The sequence below is a fragment of the Melospiza georgiana genome, chromosome 1 (genome assembly GCF_028018845.1).
Source record: "Melospiza georgiana isolate bMelGeo1 chromosome 1, bMelGeo1.pri, whole genome shotgun sequence".
Taxonomy (NCBI): Eukaryota; Metazoa; Chordata; class Aves; order Passeriformes; family Passerellidae; genus Melospiza; species Melospiza georgiana.
The window spans coordinates 72082857-72101195 of NC_080430.1; the positions used below are offsets into that span (position 1 = coordinate 72082857).

Genomic DNA, 18339 nt, shown 5'->3' on the forward strand with positions numbered 1-18339 from the left:
GCTACGTTTCAAGGCTTACAGTGATAGGAACAACACACCACTTTTTGTGGGAAGGCTTACTCAGAAACTAAATCCAAACTGATTTTCAGGAGGCTTAAATACTCCTTCACTTCTCACCTCAAGAGAAGCCAGGGAATATTGTCACTTTAGAATGCTTACACATTACACACAACAAGGACAGGACATATGACTGAAGCCCCATTTATTTTAATGACAATTTTCTACCTGGATGTCAGTTTCAGTTTGTAATCATGAAGTATGAATGAGGATTTTGCAAGTAAATAGTGGTCACTTGTTAGTAAACTGAGCTTTTGCAGCAGCGTAGTTTAATAAATGCAAACCACCAAGTTATTGCCTCTGCTATTCATTTTCCATCCTTCAGCTGCAGCAGTACTTGCCAGGGTCAAATTACTAGTTTTTAATGACCCCTTATTATTCCACTCTCTCTAACTTGATTTTTTGTAACCAAAAGTGTTATAATACTTTAGGTAGTAACCTATTGTTTGAAGGTCAATATTTCAAAGAGTATCACCTGTGTGAAAACTGAGAAGACTTTATAGAAGTGATGCATTCTGATATATGTATTGATTTTAAACAAACCAAATAATATTGTTTAAAGTACTGCTTGGCCTAAGTACACTGCATAAATTCTCGGCTAGGACTGATCAGCAGCAAAGTCTACAGCAAAAGTTGTTTCATGTGGCACAAAAACCAGATTTTTAAACATGCAGATTTTGTTGACAATGAAAATTTGACCTCTCTTCCTCTGACATCTTAATATATATTGAGTAGCAAACTCATGCAGTAATTAAGTACCACAGCAAGCATGACTGTCTTGACTGAAGGCAGTGTTTACCTGATGAAATTAACAGTTGTTAAAACTGCTATAAATGCTGCAGTCTAAAGTAATCAAGGTAATAAACTGACACCACCACCACACATTCACAATTCTCAGTGCTAGAGAAGGTTACTCACCTTGACATGGCTCTGAGCCCCCAGGTTGTAAATCTCAGAGGGTTTGACTTCATTAATGATCTTCACCAGGCAGGTGCTGTCTGTGAGATCCCCATAGTGCAGCTTCATGTCTTCAGAGTTTAAGAATACAGAGTTAATTCACTTTAATCTCAGAACAATAATGCATTTTTGGTCCATATCATATTTCAGGTCAAGGTCTGAATAAATATTTATTGGAAAAAGTCAAGAGATCACCAGCTAAACCTGGTTTTGCTTGCTTTTTTCCTCCCGTGCTTTAACCACAAAATACATTTCCACATCGGAGTAATGAACAGCATTTCAGATTCTTTTTTCAATAATCTTATTTATCTAGCAACATTTATATAATTTGTTTAGTAGCTTGCACTTAATTTTCCCAGGTTGTATTAAGAAGTCAGATGTCAGATTGATATGTCAGATGCAGAATTCCAGTCACAAAAATAGGGCATTTTTTAGTTTGGGCTTCCAATCTTTCACTCAAAAATATTTTAATAACTTCTTAAGCACCCATCAATGGCTTTCCTCTTCTTCCCAAAATGCTGCACATGTTTTCATTTCTCACTGTGAGAAATTTCACAACACAACAAAAATGTGTAAGGTATCTACTAGGTGAACATTTAGATAACATTTCAGTACAACCTGCTGCATTTGTTACTATTGTTTTTCCATTTAAAAAAATACAGATGCACACTGGAAGAGAATTTAACAGAACAATTTAACTGTCAACAAAACAAATCTCAGAATTGGTTAGATACAGATGTTATTTATCCTTTCCAAACTTCAGTTTCTTTCTAATTTGTGTGTACAAAAGAACATAGGAGCATGAAACCAGTTCCTGTCAAAATTCAAAGTGAAAGTTGCAATGGTTTATCAAGTTGTCCTTGTTTTCAGACCCTGACCTGTCAAGAAGATATTGCAAAAGTGAAATTCACAAAACAGATCTCGTTTTTGCTCTTACTTAAAACAAAACTGAAAAATCAAACAACCACACTGCTATTCACAGATCTTTCCAATAAAAAATTGTTACTATTGATGTATCAGCTGTTTATGCTTACTTGCCACATTTATATAGATTTTCGCTTGTTGTTTATGACCTTGCTTTGTTGATGTTGTTTTGGGGTTGTTTTTTTTGTCTTGAAATACCAGGCTTATTACAAGAGATATGAATTCATAATACATTTTTAACTGCTGTTGAGATATGTGAATTTTGTTATTATTTATGCCAGTTTAGGGTTTGTTTTATTTTTAACAGTATAAAACAGCAACGAAGTTAACCGATCACACAGTTCTCAGATGTTCAGCCCTGTACATTCCCATTTAACATGTGCATGAGGTTCTTCAGGTTGACAAAGTAATTCAGCCACGGTATATCCTTGAAATTTGTTTTCACATGAACATCTGTTGAAAAGGACATTCTGAAGAGACTTCAGACCCAGCTGAAGCTGTGGCTAAAGGTAATGCTAGGCAGGAAAGAGATGCCAGAGCCTGTGCTCCTCTTCCTGCACCAAAGGCATGCAGTCCTGCCATGACCCCCAGGCCAGAGAGCAGTTTCAGACCTTCTCAGGGGCAGCTGGGCTGCCAGCTGGGCTGACCCAGGAAACAGGGTCACTATTACCCACTATTACCATAAATTTAATGTTCTCAAGGAGAGTCCTTATTTTGGTCTACCATCAAGTCTTCAAAGCTTCTGGTCCAAATGGCCTTTCTGAAGGAGAGCAGGGAATGAAGCTATGTTCCCTCCTGACCCATGAACAAAGAGGGTCTTTCAAGAGTGAAAGGCTAAGCAGTAAGACTTACTAGAAATGGAGTTTATTTGGTGCACAGATTCATAAACACAGACCAAATGTCAGAACCGTTAGGCTTTAGTAATATTATCCAGTCTAAAACTTCCTTAGCAAGCAAGAGCTGGAGGGCTTGCTCTAGGATGCACCTTGTCTTCCTTCCTGTGCTCCCTACTTTTTTCATACAAAGAGGTTCACTGTCTATGAAGAGCACCATCTTGCAACATGCAATCGATTCCTGACAGGAAAAACACACATGGCAAAAATAAAATTAGGGTTTGCTCACATCAACCACTATTGCTTCTTTGCTTCCTACAGAACTGCCTGGAAACCCATTGTTTTCAAACAGTTTCCATGGAGCAGCCTTTCCTGAGATTCCAAGTCCAATTCCTTCTCCTCCCATTCATATGGCTACATTCTTCAGTTAAAGAAAAACGAGTTAAGAAGTAGGGGGAAAATTAACATCTACTTTCTCTTTTCTTCCTTTTATGCCTTTCCATAAATGCTTGTATATATATTTATTGTGATCTACATTGTCTTCTCAAATCACTTTTCATAAGCACAAGATGGTCCTCACAATGCACAGGTTCCTGTCTGATTTCATTTTCTTCATTCTGCCTTGTGAGCCAAGAATGCAAGTCATGGGAAACAGTTCTTACATTGTTCTTGACAGAAAAACGGGTTTCAGTATTCTTCATCTTTAATTCTACCCCTCTCTTAATCAGATACTTTAACGAGCAGCATACAGCAAGTAGCAACTAATCAGAGAAATACCATGTTAGAAATTAAGTGTGTTTTAAATAAAAATTACAAGCAAAGACCAAAGGAAATCTGTAAGCTTAATTATGCATTAAACTTGATAAAATTAGGCTCTGTTTAACCATGGTGCGAAGCAGACTTCAAAGACATGATTTTTTACATAATGGAGATACTTGTTGTTAACAATACCTTGAACTGGACAATTCTATCCTGGACTATCAGGAAAGCTTTCACAACTCTACAAAATAGACACAGCATGGAGAACTGTGTGATTGTTAAAGTGCTCAATCCTTCTGCTGAACTGGAGTCATCCAACAGCTGAGCTGCATCTCATTAAGAGACAAGTTAACTTCCCTTAAGATAAAACAATATTTTTTTGCCATGTGTACACTAAAGGTAAGAATTTCAACTTTCCAGATTATCATTGATAACCGAGGATATGGTAAATTGTCAGCAAATTTACAAGAGCAATGCCTTTCCTTCAGGTAAAAGCAGGTACTCCTTTCCTTGGGTGCAGGAATTCACAAGGTCCAAAGATTCATTCTTCTTATCATCAGTAAGAACTGATCATGTCTTATTCATGCTCTCATAGAGGCTGTTTACAAATCTTCACCTCCATCAGACACCACAGAGCTCATGAGAAAATACAGGTGGAGTACTTAAGATAACTGCCTCAAAAAAACCCTGTGTTTAACTATTCTGAAATGTCAGTATTTTTAAACTCACATAGCATTTTCAGGCCCAGCCATTCTAACTGCTACTGCCAGCTATTTCTGAACAATGGCAGCATTTCTACACAACATGAAGTGCTATCCTGGGTTCCTCTTATATTTTCCACATTTAAAAACTCACACACACAGGACTATCCATATTTCATGCCACATCAACTTCAGAGAAAAATGGTCAATTTTCTTTCTGAGATAGAGCAGCAAGCTAACACTAGCAGAAGAAAACTCAATTCCCTTCCTGTTGCCAGGGATCTTTCGCCACCAAAAAACCAGTCAAGATTAAATATGACATATACCAGCTTAAATACAAAAGCAAAGCCTTACTTCCTTCAATGTGAGCCTGTGGGTTCTTATAGAGATGTTCAATCCGGCCTGTATTAAAAGAACTGGATCGACGAACGATGCCATGCACCTGGGGATTGAATAAGGAAAAGAAATGGAAAAGTGGTAAACATTAAGAAGAAAGAGTTCATTACCATCACTCAGAATTCTCATATATGTGGGCAATTCTCACATATATTCTTTTACCAGGGAATCAGAGCTCATCTCTATTCCTAAAGATGGACAGTTATCCAATTCCCAAATATGATACTGGGAGATGAAGTCAGGTGCTGTCATATTTACTTTAGCACCATTGAGTGGTTTCCCCTTCTCCCTCGTCAACACCACTAGCAGCCCAAACATCACACACAGTACAGAAAACACACTGAATTGCCCTAGAGCACCATCTCCTAGTGAGAGAGGCTTGACAACATTACTGGAGTTGGAAAAGCAATATGTGAGTGTCTAGAAAACCTTGGTTGTAGACAAGTCTTTCTGGAGGCAGATATGGGCATAGAAAAAGCAACAGCAGGATATGGCACTATGGAAAGAGTGGGCAGAGCGGAGAGAAGGGTAGAAAGAAGGGAGACAAGGGGAAAGAAGGAGCAGCAGCTGCAAGGCCCAAATGTATTTTAAAAATGAGCTGTCATTTGCTTTCTGGGGTGCTGGAAGAACAGCCAGAGCAGTCAGTGCTGTTTTGTAGACCTCATGAGTCACTGCCCTGCAATGGGTTGCTGGAGACACAGACAAGCCTAAGAAAGAAACCCAGGTTGGGAATTTCCTTTAACCTGCCATGATAAATAAGCTGGTGAAAAAAAAGCTACGCTGGTTCTGAGTAATATTAAAGAGAAGACCCTTTGTGCCTAATACATTAGAGAAATCTTTCAAACATTGACCCTGTTTCCTCCTGTCCTGTAACACTGCCCCATGATGCCTGCTGCCAAAATTCATATTAGCTTTGGTTACCAGCTACAGAAGTTGTGCTTACACAACTGAAATCAAGCTTAAGCATATGACTGTCCTCCACCTCTCCCTGGCTTTTATTTCTGAAAGTGATTCCTTGTACTTCTATGCATCCTAGACTTGGTTTGTTGAGGCCATCCCTTTGTTCTCCCACTTGATGTTAATTTGCAAGAATATAGAAACAGGAACAAGCTAAAACAAGCTATGGTTATTGACAAAGAAAATGCTTTTCATTTCATCTTAAGTCCAAAATTTAACCAAGTGAAAAAGTGCACACAACTGCAGATTAATACCAGTTTGCTGATTTAAGAATGAAATTTTGGCAGCAAGATTTAAAAGAGCTCAATAACTTCATTTTTACAACTTACAGGTCAAATTTATTATGCCAATTTCCTTGCAGAAAATCACTTGTGATTTTGTGAGCAAGGTACGTGTCCTATCGCATTGCTCTCAACATACCTTGTTCTACAATTCAAACTCAACTTTCCACAACTGAATAAAACATTTGCCCTTTCAGGATCAGTGGGGCACTGAGAAATGTGCCCCCCAAAAGAAATTTTCATCAAATGATGGATTTATGAAGATACATCATAAAAAATATGTAATTAAAAGTCCTATCAAAATAATTCTTTATAGATTGTGTGATATGTGTGCCTATAATTTATATGCACATCAAGTTTACAGAGAAACACTTTCAAAAAAAGACACTTTCATAATAACTTCACTTTCACAATGACTTCATTTGCACAAATGATGCTGAAAATTTTAAGTTCTCAAACAAACTTTTACTTTGCTGAGTAAAATATCAGACTGCAGTTTTAATGTAACTAATTATTCTGAAGGAAGCAAACTGAGGTGCTTAACAACAGAGGAGGTTTAGATTAAACACTAGGAAAAAATTTACTCATGGAAAGGGTTGTCAAGAACTGGAACAGGCTGCCCAGACAAGTGGCTGAGTCACCAGCCCTGTAGGTATTTAAGAGACAAGTAGATCTAGCATTTAGGAAGACAGTTTAGTGGTGGACTTGATAGCGTTGGGTTAACCATTGGACTGGATGATCTTGGAGGTCATTTCCAACCTAAATTATTCTGTGATTCTTCTAGCAAGATTAAATATTTTGGCTTAAAGTTCTGATGAGAGACTTCTTGAGCATTCAGTTATCTGTCTCTGAATGAAGTCATGCTGAAATTCATGATCATCTGAACGGTTGACCAATAAATCAAATCTTGCCAGCTCAAAAGCTTGATGAAAGATTGGGCGTGCAAGAGCTTTGTGTCTGCTCATGACTGTGATACAAACTTTTGACCAGTGAGATGTGCTAAATGCACCCATCCCAGGACTTCAAAAGAGTCGGTAAACAGACAAATCCAGAGAGCCTCTTGCATTCAGTGATAACAAAAAAACCCATGTGAACCCTGCAATTTTTTTTTTCTTTTCTTTCTTTTTTTTTTTCTTTTTCCCCCACTCCTTATTCTGGTATGCACATACAAGAGCAAGAAAACCTGCCAAATGCTTAATCCATGACAGCCATATTACGGTAAGAAAACTGATGAAAGGTACCTTTGTCTGCATGGGATAGAGAATTGCAAGTGAAATGCAAACTCTGTGACAGGCCAAAATGTGTGCAGACTGGTTAATCTACTTAAGAATGTATCAGTGGATTTTTCTCAAGAGACAGATCTTCAAACACATTGAAATTTTAAAAAGAAAGGGAAGTTGAATAAAGCATCTCAATTAGAGAGGCAATCAGTTGTCGCATGCTTGCATTCAGTTATTTAGGAACAGAGGTTTCTAAATGGGAGCACAGGAAAGAACTCCAAAAAATTGATGGAGAGCTGAAGAACAGAAGGAAAGAACTCTACCCAACTATAGCAACCTTTGTATTGTTGAAAGGATTATGTTTCATTTGGTGTTGTCAGCTCCCAACTTCATCGTGGACAATGAGAGAATGTGCTTTTGCCTTCAAAATAGCAAAAGCAACCACAATATCCCTCATCCCCAAATGGAATGGAGAAATAGTAAAAAATAATCAATTTACAATACTTAAAAACCAACTTTAATAACCAAATTAATCAATAAAGCCAAAGAAAGGATGGAATAAGCAAGGCAAGATTAATCTGCTACAAAAGTATGGGAAGCACAAACTGGCTGAGAAGAGACTTTTCATTAAGCTATGAAGCAGTATCACAACAGAAGTAATAAAATTCAACATTAAAACAAGCACTAACTTCTACTAAACTCAAAAAAACCACTACATTTTGGGGAGATTAATTTGACCACCCTGTCTCCTTCCATTTTCATACATTTTAGAAGCATCTTCTATGATCAAGAAGGCAAATATTCTTACATTTATGCCCACATCAGTTCAAACCCCTCAAATCAAACCATAACAATTGCTACAACATGATTGTTGCTTTGCTGGACCAGAAGAAATGTGATTTTTGCCAGGGAAAATCATGCAGCAAGAAGGAATCAGACTCCCTTTATTTCAAGGAAAAAGAATGCAAAAAAATCACGTGCTAAGCAATAATTAATTAATCCAAGATAAAACATAGAAAGTAACTGTACCAAAGTACAACGTGTTTGGGGTTTGTTATTTGGGTTTTATTTTAGGGTTTGTTTTTTCCTTTTTAAACAGAAAAAGCAAAGTTTTCATTGCTGAAATAAAACTGCCAAAAAAAGGGTCTTTACTGTGGAGAGAGAGGTGGGGAAAAAGAACAAACAAGAGGTTCTTATTCCTTTATGTGGTACATTGCATCATAAATTATTCCCTAATTCCTTACAGTTTTGGCTCACACAGGTCACTGCTTATCTGAGCTGGCGGGAAACATGCAAACCAGCTATACCCCGAGGAGAAGAGGGAATCCACCAGTGGACATTACATGATAAATAGTACAATAACCTGGCATGATTACAGGGCATGTTGCACATTCCTCTCTGGAGTTTTGATTTGTTATCTAGGACTGGAGTGGAAAACATACACAGGGAAGGACAGGAGCAGAGGAAGCGGGCTGGGGCTACAGCATCCAAATGACTCCATCAGCCTGCAGCCAGTCAGCGAGTCACTCACCTCATAGCCTTTTTCCAACAGGAACTCAGCCAAGTACGATCCATCCTGGGAAGAGCAAGATATAGGAAAATGTTAGAAACACAGTGAATAGGCCTGGGAGATTTGGACTGGTTAAGATCTCAAAAGAGGGAAGAAAAAAACTTGTAGTGAGTAGACCGGGTAACCAGCCTATACTTTGATTTCTCCAGATTCATACAGCGACCTAAAAATACCACAGTTTCTCTTTAGTTAATTTTAGACTATGAAGCAGTATATTTTAAGATGACTTGCTTACAAATGCTGGTTGAGAATTCCCATCTCTTGAATCTCTTCCCAAGTTCCATTATAAAGTGCCTGGGGACTATCTTTCTAAAATATCCTAACCACAGTCTTTGAATTTGAACTATTTTGGAGATAGGGAAGGAAAAACATGTAAAAAAATAGTACAAGCTTGGCATCCTCTGCAAACCAACATGCCTCAGTAGCACCTTGTCACACTGGCGTCTCCCTTGCCCAGGCACTCCTTCTACAAGGTAGAAGGCAGTAATAATTCTGCCTTGCCTGACCTACAGAGTTTTCAAAAACATCCCTAGCACACCTTATATTTAAACTACACAATAAAAGCCATTTTCAGATATTAAATATATATCATTGAAGGCTGAGAATTTAGAAATCTGGGTCATTTAATTTCAGAGGTTTTTCTTCTTTTTTTTTTTTTCTCCTGTAAAATCCTTGTCAAACTTAAATTATTAAGCTCCTCAAAAGCAAATACTTCAAAACATGTGCTAGCACACATTTTCCTGAAATAAGAGGATTCTGGCAAATGAGTATTGCCAGAATTACCAAAACCAGTAAGTTCATAAGACCTCTACAAATGTGTAAATACCATCACATACTCAGCAAAGTTTACCCCTCCAAAAGAGTTCTCACTAACCAATTCAATGATTACCCATGCCCAAAGTCTGCACTTTCACTCACTTCTTGAATTGCTTGTTCCTTCAATATGTGAATGTATTCCACCAGACTTGCTACAAAAAAACCATAAAAACAATGAGATGCCACTATGCTTACAGGTTTAAACTCTGTTATGTGGATCTGCTCTGTCATAATCATGGCCAGAGATGTTTAAGAGCAAAACTAAACAGACAGCATTTCTTTCTGACCATCACTTAAAAGCATGTTGCTCCAGAGAAAAACTTCCTTTTTACCTCATTTTAAATGATTTTTTTGCCTCAGAGAGCCTAAGAAGAATAACACACTAAAGTAAGAAATTATAAATGCACTAGGAGGCCTTACAGGAGCAGGACTGCCAAGGGAAATTGCTTACTGCATTGATGGCAAAATCCTAGGTATGCAAAATGGCACAGTACAGTGCACAAGGGGCACGTTGCTCTATGTTTAAAAGTGCAGCATTAGAAAAGGAATTACTTCATGGTATAAATGCTTCATAAAGTCCCACACAGTGTAAAAGACCCTGAAACCAAGAAATTTTCAGCTTCCACACTACATGTACATGTATGTGCTCAGATCTTCACAGGGCTAGAGCCCTGTAATAGCAGTCTATGACACCAGTTAATCATGAAAATAACCACATGTGCCACAGCTTCACTGGAAGAATATGTACATCAAATTATAAGAACAAGACCCTGAAAGGAGAAATTCAAAGAATATTTGATGGAAAATCTGGAAAAGCGTAAGTGTAAAGGGGGAGATGACAGCTACCTTTAATGCTTTTGTCATCTTTCTCATTAGCAATTCCTCCAGGATTTAGCAGAGAGGGTAAAACTTCCAAACTCTCCTTAGTTGCTCAGCCCACTACAACATAAAATTATTAATAAAATGAAAAAAAGGAGGTGAAAGTGGGAGACCCAAAGAGTGCAAAGGAGAGGAAAAAGAAAGGCTGTGATTACTTAGGAAGTTGATGGGAAACAGACTTAACTAGGATTGAACCCTGTCAATAAGGTCTTGTTCTTCTCACCCAGGCCATTGCTCAAAGTTTCCAGTCACCCTGGAACATTTTGAACCAGCAGTGGCACTTGCTTCCTCTGCACTTCCTTTCCAGGTCTATCAAGTGATAGGGCAGGGCTTCACAATGAGTGGGAAACAGGCAGCAAGTGTGAAAGCTCCTGCTTTCTGGCTCCGGCACAGCGCAGCTGATTCGGTGTCTGGTGATCGCGCAGAGCGCAGATCCGCGCTGTCCTGCGCTGCGATACCGTATCGCACACAGCCCCAGGGGTCACGGCTCCCTTCCTTCTCTGGTCATTGCAGCAGCCTGCCAGTGGGAACGGCAATCACAACTGCCATCAAAGCCTCAAAGAGCTTGCAGCTGGTAAGGACAGCACAGTTTCCATCTTCTCCTAATGAGGTCAGGGAGTAAATAATAATAAGTAAGGTTTAAAAAGTGATTTAAACCTTTAGCCATAGGAGGAGACACATATATTACACATATAAATTCTATTACCAAAGCTACTGATTTACATTTATACTGCAAAGTCTTCAAGATACAGGAATCCCTGTAAAGGGATTAGAAAAGGGATATTAAAGGAATTAGGCATTGAATCATTATATAACATAGGTGCTATTATATTTCATTTGAGAGCTTAGTTTTGCTAATGTAAAGTATCCAGCTAATGATGTTCAGTTTATAACAAATCAACAAAATATCAGAATACAGAAGCAGATCTCTGTCTGTGGACAAACAGTATTGAAACAAAGTTTCCTACAGGCTGCTTTTAAGTAGGATTACAATGAGGCCTGGCTCCTTACAGATATGTCAGACCTGCTTGAACAATCAAAACAGTTTAACAAGACTGACTAAATAAACCACCTCAGCTAAAACAGTTCCTCATCAGCACACTCTGGCACCTCAGACTTGAATTTCTGTGCAGTCTTAAGCCAAATACTAGTTTGAAAGCTCATACAAGGAATGATACTTCAGCTGGCTTCCAAGACACAGCAGCAGGTTTCCAACTGCAGCTGCCTTACAACATGTCTGTAAAATTCCCAGACAAAAGAAAACAGCCATATAAACTAGCATGAGACAACTTTAGGATGCAATATTTTATATTTAATACAGTAGTTAATGTCAAAAACTTCAATAAGCTTTGACACACTATCAAAGAAAAACTTCCAACATGGTGAAGAAATTGAGACAAATGAGTTAGACAGTGCTTTGCCAAAATCATCTAGTATAAAAACAGTATCAAGTTTGACTTGATCCATGAGCAAATAACAGGATAATTTATACAGAAAACTGAAAACAAGTGTAACTCAATATCCTGTTTAGCAATCCAACCTCCTTTATTTTGCACTGTTTTACACAGTCAAGTTCCATTTGCCATGAACTAATTTGGGATTTATATTGACACATCCAGAGAAGGCTGTAGAAGCACCCTGACATGCAGGCCATCTTCACCCTCTTTCTTTAATTTGGCCACCTCCAACACCCTTCCAGAGAGCTCTTGGAATCAAGAATTAGATAATGCCTGAATGCCTGAGCATTCTTAATCCAGAAGACTCCCTCTTCCTCACAGCCCCTCTCTGCTAACAAAGAGGAGTGGAAGTACTAGATGGATGAAGCAACAAGGGAAAAGAGGTCAAGGGAAAAAGATCATTAAGAGGAGGAGGAGGTATAGAGTTTGTTTATTACTACTCCTAGAGTTCCAGGAAAAGCATATGGAGTGCTTTTTCAGAAGGAGGGAAAAAGAATTGAAGACCTAACATAAATGATGCAAGAGTATTATGACCGTACCATTGAGGAGAAAGGGCTCTCAGTTGTGGGGCAGAAATATAAACATTTGAAAAGAAACACCCCACAGTGTATCAAGTATTCAGAATTCATTACACCTCTGAAAAAAAATGTGTAATGGTTTTCCACATAGCACAGAAGAGATCAATGGTGCTTATACTTGGAAAATTCAAAACTGATTGAGGCTAGTGCTGTGCCCTTAGGAATAACTACAAAGGTGAGTTTGTGGAAGTTCAAACTAAATGTCAATTATCAAGGCCATTCTTAGACATTCTCAATTCCTTTTGAACTACAAACTACAGTTGTGCTCTACTGAAGTTAAATTTTGGCAGGTTCAATTAATCTGTTTGGGGGAAAGTGCATGGAAAAAAGAGGCACACTTTCATCCATAGGACATGGGTTGTTCCCTAAAAGCATCTCTCTGCAACAACAGAAGCAACAGTGCAGAGTGACCATTTTTATTTAGCCTTGTTGGAATGAATAATCCATCTCCTCATGAGAATCTACAGAAGCAGGGCCACTGGTGGCCTTGCACAATAAATTGTTGGTTCATCAACTTTTAAACTTTTGCACAGCTAGAAGCTAATGCTATTTCAGAGACTTATTGAGCTGGAGTATGGTGACAGATCCTTTGGGGCAGGAGATAGACACCATTCTAAAGCAACATCCAACTGATTTTAATAGCAGTCTGTAACAACTATTCATTTGTACATGGCACTCTAGAGCAGTCTTCCTCAAAAACAAAAAATCCATTAGAGTAATAAAGTGAAAAGTTATTTTTCTTGAAAAATGCATACTTGTAATAATTTCCAGTGATTTATAGAGGAAATCAGTAATTTTTTGCAGATACTATAAAAAGAACAGTGCTACACTTTGTCTCAAATCTTCAAGGTGATAATCGAGGTAAAGCATTGAAGCATTCATAAAAAATTCCTCATACTGAAAACAGGAAGAACTATGAACTCTGAAGTATTTAACTGATTTATTAAAGCTGCCACCCTCTAAATGCAGTAGTTATTTTGCTATTTTGATTTGTATTCTAGCCAAGTAAGAATATAAAAACAAGTGTCCTTTTGTTCCTGCTGTCAAAAGAAAAAGTCAAAAGGCAGTAAATGTAAAAAAAATTATCTTTGTTTTAAAAGATTGTCCAATTAATCAAAGGGTTTTGTAATTCATTAACTGCAGTGCAACAAAATAAAATTAAGCAGGAGGAAAAGTTAGCAACAAGGAAAGCATTTTACTTACACTACTCTTTTCCAATTAAGTTTTGTTTGAAGGCAAATGAAAAGCAAAGTTGCTTTGGAAAAATGAATCACTGTGTTATTTCCTAGTCTGAGCTCCATCTGACCTCACACACTATTCCACTGGTAAACTATTAAGTTATATTAAAAGCTGCAACTGCACTTACAGAAAAGACCAACATACTCTTCCTTTCTGCCTCCCTCCAATTCTCTTTATCTAAAACAACATTAGTCACATCATCAATATTTATAGCTATTCCACTGTAAACCTCAACATAGACCTCTCATTTCGAGAGCAAGCCTTGGACCACTCTAAGGCTGACATGAACAGAATAAACCTCTTTAACTCAAGTTTGCTCCATACCAACCAGTTTGGCTTAAATTAAGCCAACAACAGTAAGGTATGTCAGCTAAATGCTGCTGATTTTTTAAGTGTTGGTATTTAATTACATAAAACCTTCAATCTAAACCGGTATGATATTCTACAATAATCAAACAGCTTGTTTCTATCACACAAATCTCCCCTCAACATCTCAGCTTGGGAAAAACAAATTACACCAACAAACTGAGTATATAGGTTTTTTTCCTGATTGCAGGAACCTGTGGCACATAGTGTGTTATGTCCAAGGACACCACAAATTTGCCAGTGATGACAGTCAGGTGCTTGAAGGCTTTTTAGAAAAAAAAACTAAAAATCACACCCCTAAACATTCAGGCATCAAGATACTCAAAATAACTGCTAGCTCTCAGACCCATCCAAAGAAACTATCATCAAAAAGAAGAGTAGTCTCAGTAGACAGCCTTCTAAAGCTTATAGAAGTTATGAGCCACAAAACCTTAGTTTTTTCTTCAAATTGGAATGTCTAGTATTGTATACTTATCCAATAATACACTTATATAAACAAAACAAGTTAGGAACTCTGAATTTGAAAGGAAACTAGCTTTACCTTTCTGTCTCACTAGTGAGCACAGGGATTAGAAGATTGTGTCTATAAACATGGAAATGCAAATCATATGGGCAACGCTCCAGATGAAAATTAGAACTTCTATGTAGGTAATGGGAAACCCGCAACAATTTTAAAGCCGCAAGATTATTGTTTTGCCCATCCCTATTTCCTCCTGCTTTCAGAAAGGTCCTGGTATCAGATGGTCTTTCACCTTTCCAAAAGAGCAAGAGCAGCTCCAATCAGCAACAGCTATGAGCTATTTGGACCTGCTTTATCCTTGAGTACCCAGACTATATCAACAGCCCCATTAAGTGACTCACAGTGACTCAGGAGGAAACCCCCAATATGTAACAAATGCAAACTCACCTCAAACACTATCCAGTGGAGACCCAAACACACAAAACCTACTGCAGAGGGCAAAGAAACCAGGAAACCCAGGACTAAGCTTGGCTATGCCCCCAGAAGAATAACTTAGATATCAAAATTTCAAAATTCAGAATTGTCACAGTAAAAAATCCATAAAGCCCTGAAATTTTGGGTTAGAATGAATTGTGTCTTTTATGTTTAAAGGAAATGAGTAATTCTGTGAAGTGACACCAGGAGGAAAAATATGACATCTTGGCATGCCACCTTTAACATCCCACAGTGGAAAACAAATAACAGCAGCAGTAACAAGGCTATCACTGAAAGTTGGGGAGAGCACCTGAACTTATGACCACAGCTCAATACATATCCTACCAGAAATACTGGACTCATCTCACTCCAAGACAGAGCTACTTTTTTCTTTCTTTCTTTTTATCCTTTCTGCAGCAGCCTAATGCAGCAGCTGAGGTTAAAGCTGCTTTCAGCACTGTAGCAGCAGCCTCTCAGGCTGATGGCTCAAGCAGGCTTTATCCACTCCTGCTCACCTCCTGAGGTTTTTACCTTAAGTTTAGCCCAAGATGTTTCCTAACAGAATACAAGGTCAGTTATTTGAGACAAAACAAAATAAACACCTCCCTTGCTATCGTGTTTGCATGAGATCAAAGCCTAATAAAAGAGAAGTAAATGAGTGTAGATCAGGAAAAAGATTTTTAATTCATTCTTCTGTACTCAGCTTTACAGATGGATACTGTAATTTTGTCTGAAATGTAGTTTATTTACAAGAAAACACAAAACAAGAAATCATAATCCAGTTGGAGGAGAGGAGCAGTGCACAGTAACTCAACTCTTGTTTTCTTAAAAGTTTCCATAGTGAGAAATTTGAAAATCCAGTCAGGAAGGCCTGTTTGTTATAACTTCAACAGCTCTCAGGCTTGCAATATTTGCTTGGATGGAAGCAAAGTGCTGATCCTGCAGTGATATGATCTGCAAATCATGGAAGAAAATACTCTGTTTCTGGACATTTCAAATTCTGGGAGTAAACAGCTTGCCTTACAACTCGTCATAACTCTCTTTAGTATTGCCTCTCCCAGTCAGCATGGTCTGAGCCCAGTTTCTTTACTGTGCTGGTATCTTCTGAATAAATAATTTTTTTCAGTAACTCTGCTTATTTATGCAATTCTCACCTTTTATTACAAGATTTCCAAACTTCCCAATTTTCAGCAGAGGTCTTTAAAAGATGGACTCTAATACTTTTCAGAGTTGTGGATTCAGAGTGACCAAGAGACCAGACAGCCTAATTGTGGTCTTCAACACCCTGAGCTCTGGGCAGCTCAGATTTCTCTTTACACCAGTAAGGGATAAAATAAGAACAAAAAGAGCCCAAAGAGCAATCACAGAAATAAATTTCCTAATAGTTCTGCAATGGAATAGAAAAGGAAAAATGTGATTGAAATTTCAAAACAAAAAAACAAGGAAAACCCTACAGAAATACCAAAGCTAGATTCTGGTGAAAAGCATAAATATTTGGACCAAAATGTAACATTCATTTACTGTCTTTACTTAACTATTTGCAACACCTTTTGTCTAGGAGAAATGGAAGAAACAGTAACAGGGGAGAAATTTAGCAGGAGAGCTCTTAAGAGTTGTTCCCCAGAGTTTACTGTACCCACATGCACTTCTTCCTCACAAAAGGAATGTTATCCATTTTAAGTCCTCTCTACATAAATCCATGCTTTAGTTCATTGGAAAAAAAAAATAAAGGCAAAAAATGAAAACGGTAAGACTCTTAAAACAACAAGTTCTTCTTATGCTGTCCAAAACATTGTTCTACCAAAAAAATAAATGTAGAAAAACAATTAGGAAGTCAAAGATACATGGTCTACAAAGATTTGAATACTTTTTTCCAAAGGCAACACTTGCCAGAATTCCATGTTTTGCAAAATCTTTTTATTATGCCAAGGAGCAGTTTCATATTTGTTGGATATTTTTAAGCAAGGGTAAATATGCTTCTACGGTTTTGGGCTTTTTACAGTTTAGGATTTACTCAGGTTTTAGGGTTTTGTTTAATACACTGTGCATGTTCTACACTACAACTGTAAATAAACATTAACTCTGTAGTAAAACATCCTTGAATGAGCAGAAGTATTTATTCAGACAGCGCCTGCCTTCCTCTATAAGCAAAGACAACTCTTAGTGAAGATGCTTAGCTGTGTAAAAGCTGCACTCATGTTCAAAACACTGAAATATGAATTGACTGAAATTAGACATTAGACTCAATACCTCTGTTCCACACGGCCGCTCTTGCTAATCAAGGACTCTGATGCCACATGGACTGAGCTTCCTGGTGGCCAGAAGCCAAGCAGGATAAGGATTATCTGGGCGATAGCAAAAGGATGCAGTGTTTTTTCAGAGAAGGTTGCAGAAGGTCGTCCTTATATTTACAGATACCATACAATGCCTTGTGTACCCAGCTTCACAGCTTTCCCTTGTCAGCTTCAAAAGGGGGAAAAAAAACCCACCCAGTTTCATTAATTGCCAAGGTTCTTGTCTAAGGCAACTAGGAAAGGAAAGCGAGCAATCACATTTGCTTATCCCATCTGTCAGGAGCAGGATTTGGAATATACAACTACCACGAAACCACCAGCAAAATACCAATTTCTTCAATTCAATAGAGTATTAAAAATCACCTGCAGACTGAGTTAGCAAAAATCCTTTGCATCATCTTCAAGTGCAGTAATCAAAAGAATTCTTTCATCAAGGTAGTTTTCATGAACAGCTTCCTAGTTAACGTAAGGACAAAGCAAGATCAAGGTAAAGGAACTCTTCAAATAGTTTAAACATTTCCACATTTTTTAAAATAGTTTAAATTTTTCCACATGAGTCTTGTTCCAATGAATTAGGCAGTTTTGCACAGATCTCTGAAAAGAGAAAAACTATTTAAAACTTTCATTAAGAAGCTTTCAAGAAACATCGAAACAGATTATTTTCAAGACCTTGACACAAACAAGCTTCTTTCATTTACCATTGCACAAAACCTAGTTAAATTTAACTGTCTTTGCAGACTGTGGAGAAGTGGAGTACATGGGACACATTTAATCATTTTTGTCTGTATTCATTTGTCTGTATTCCTCTAATCTCAAGGTTTCTTTGCAGTTCATTTGAATGTCTTTGCACCCTAGGAACTACAGGAAATTCTACGGAAACCTCCCTGTCTCACTAACTTTGTAAACTGTTCTGTTACATTTACTCCTACCAAAAGCCAAACGCCGCAGGATCACAGTGTTACTTCTTTGAAATTCATAAATTCTTTAATTGCCAAGGGACATAAGGGTATGCTTTAACTGAACAAACACAGCAGGTTTTGCAAAAAAGGCCAATGTGAAGAAAACAGTATCTACTTTTTTTATTACAATATCACCAGCACTTAAAAATGGCAACATCCTAT

General features: G+C 37.7%; 1 protein-coding gene across 1 annotated transcript in view; it reads right to left on the reverse strand.

Moving 5' to 3' along the window:
- GMDS (GDP-mannose 4,6-dehydratase) overlaps positions 1-18339 on the reverse strand; it is a 409482-nt gene that overhangs the window by 339523 nt on the left and 51620 nt on the right. Inside the window, exons 2-4 of the mRNA XM_058027867.1 lie at positions 8617-8661; positions 4586-4673; positions 976-1085 (exon numbers count right to left, since the gene is read on the reverse strand). Coding sequence (XP_057883850.1) covers positions 976-1085; positions 4586-4673; positions 8617-8661 — 243 coding nt within the window. The remainder of the gene's footprint in view (positions 1-975; positions 1086-4585; positions 4674-8616; positions 8662-18339) is intronic.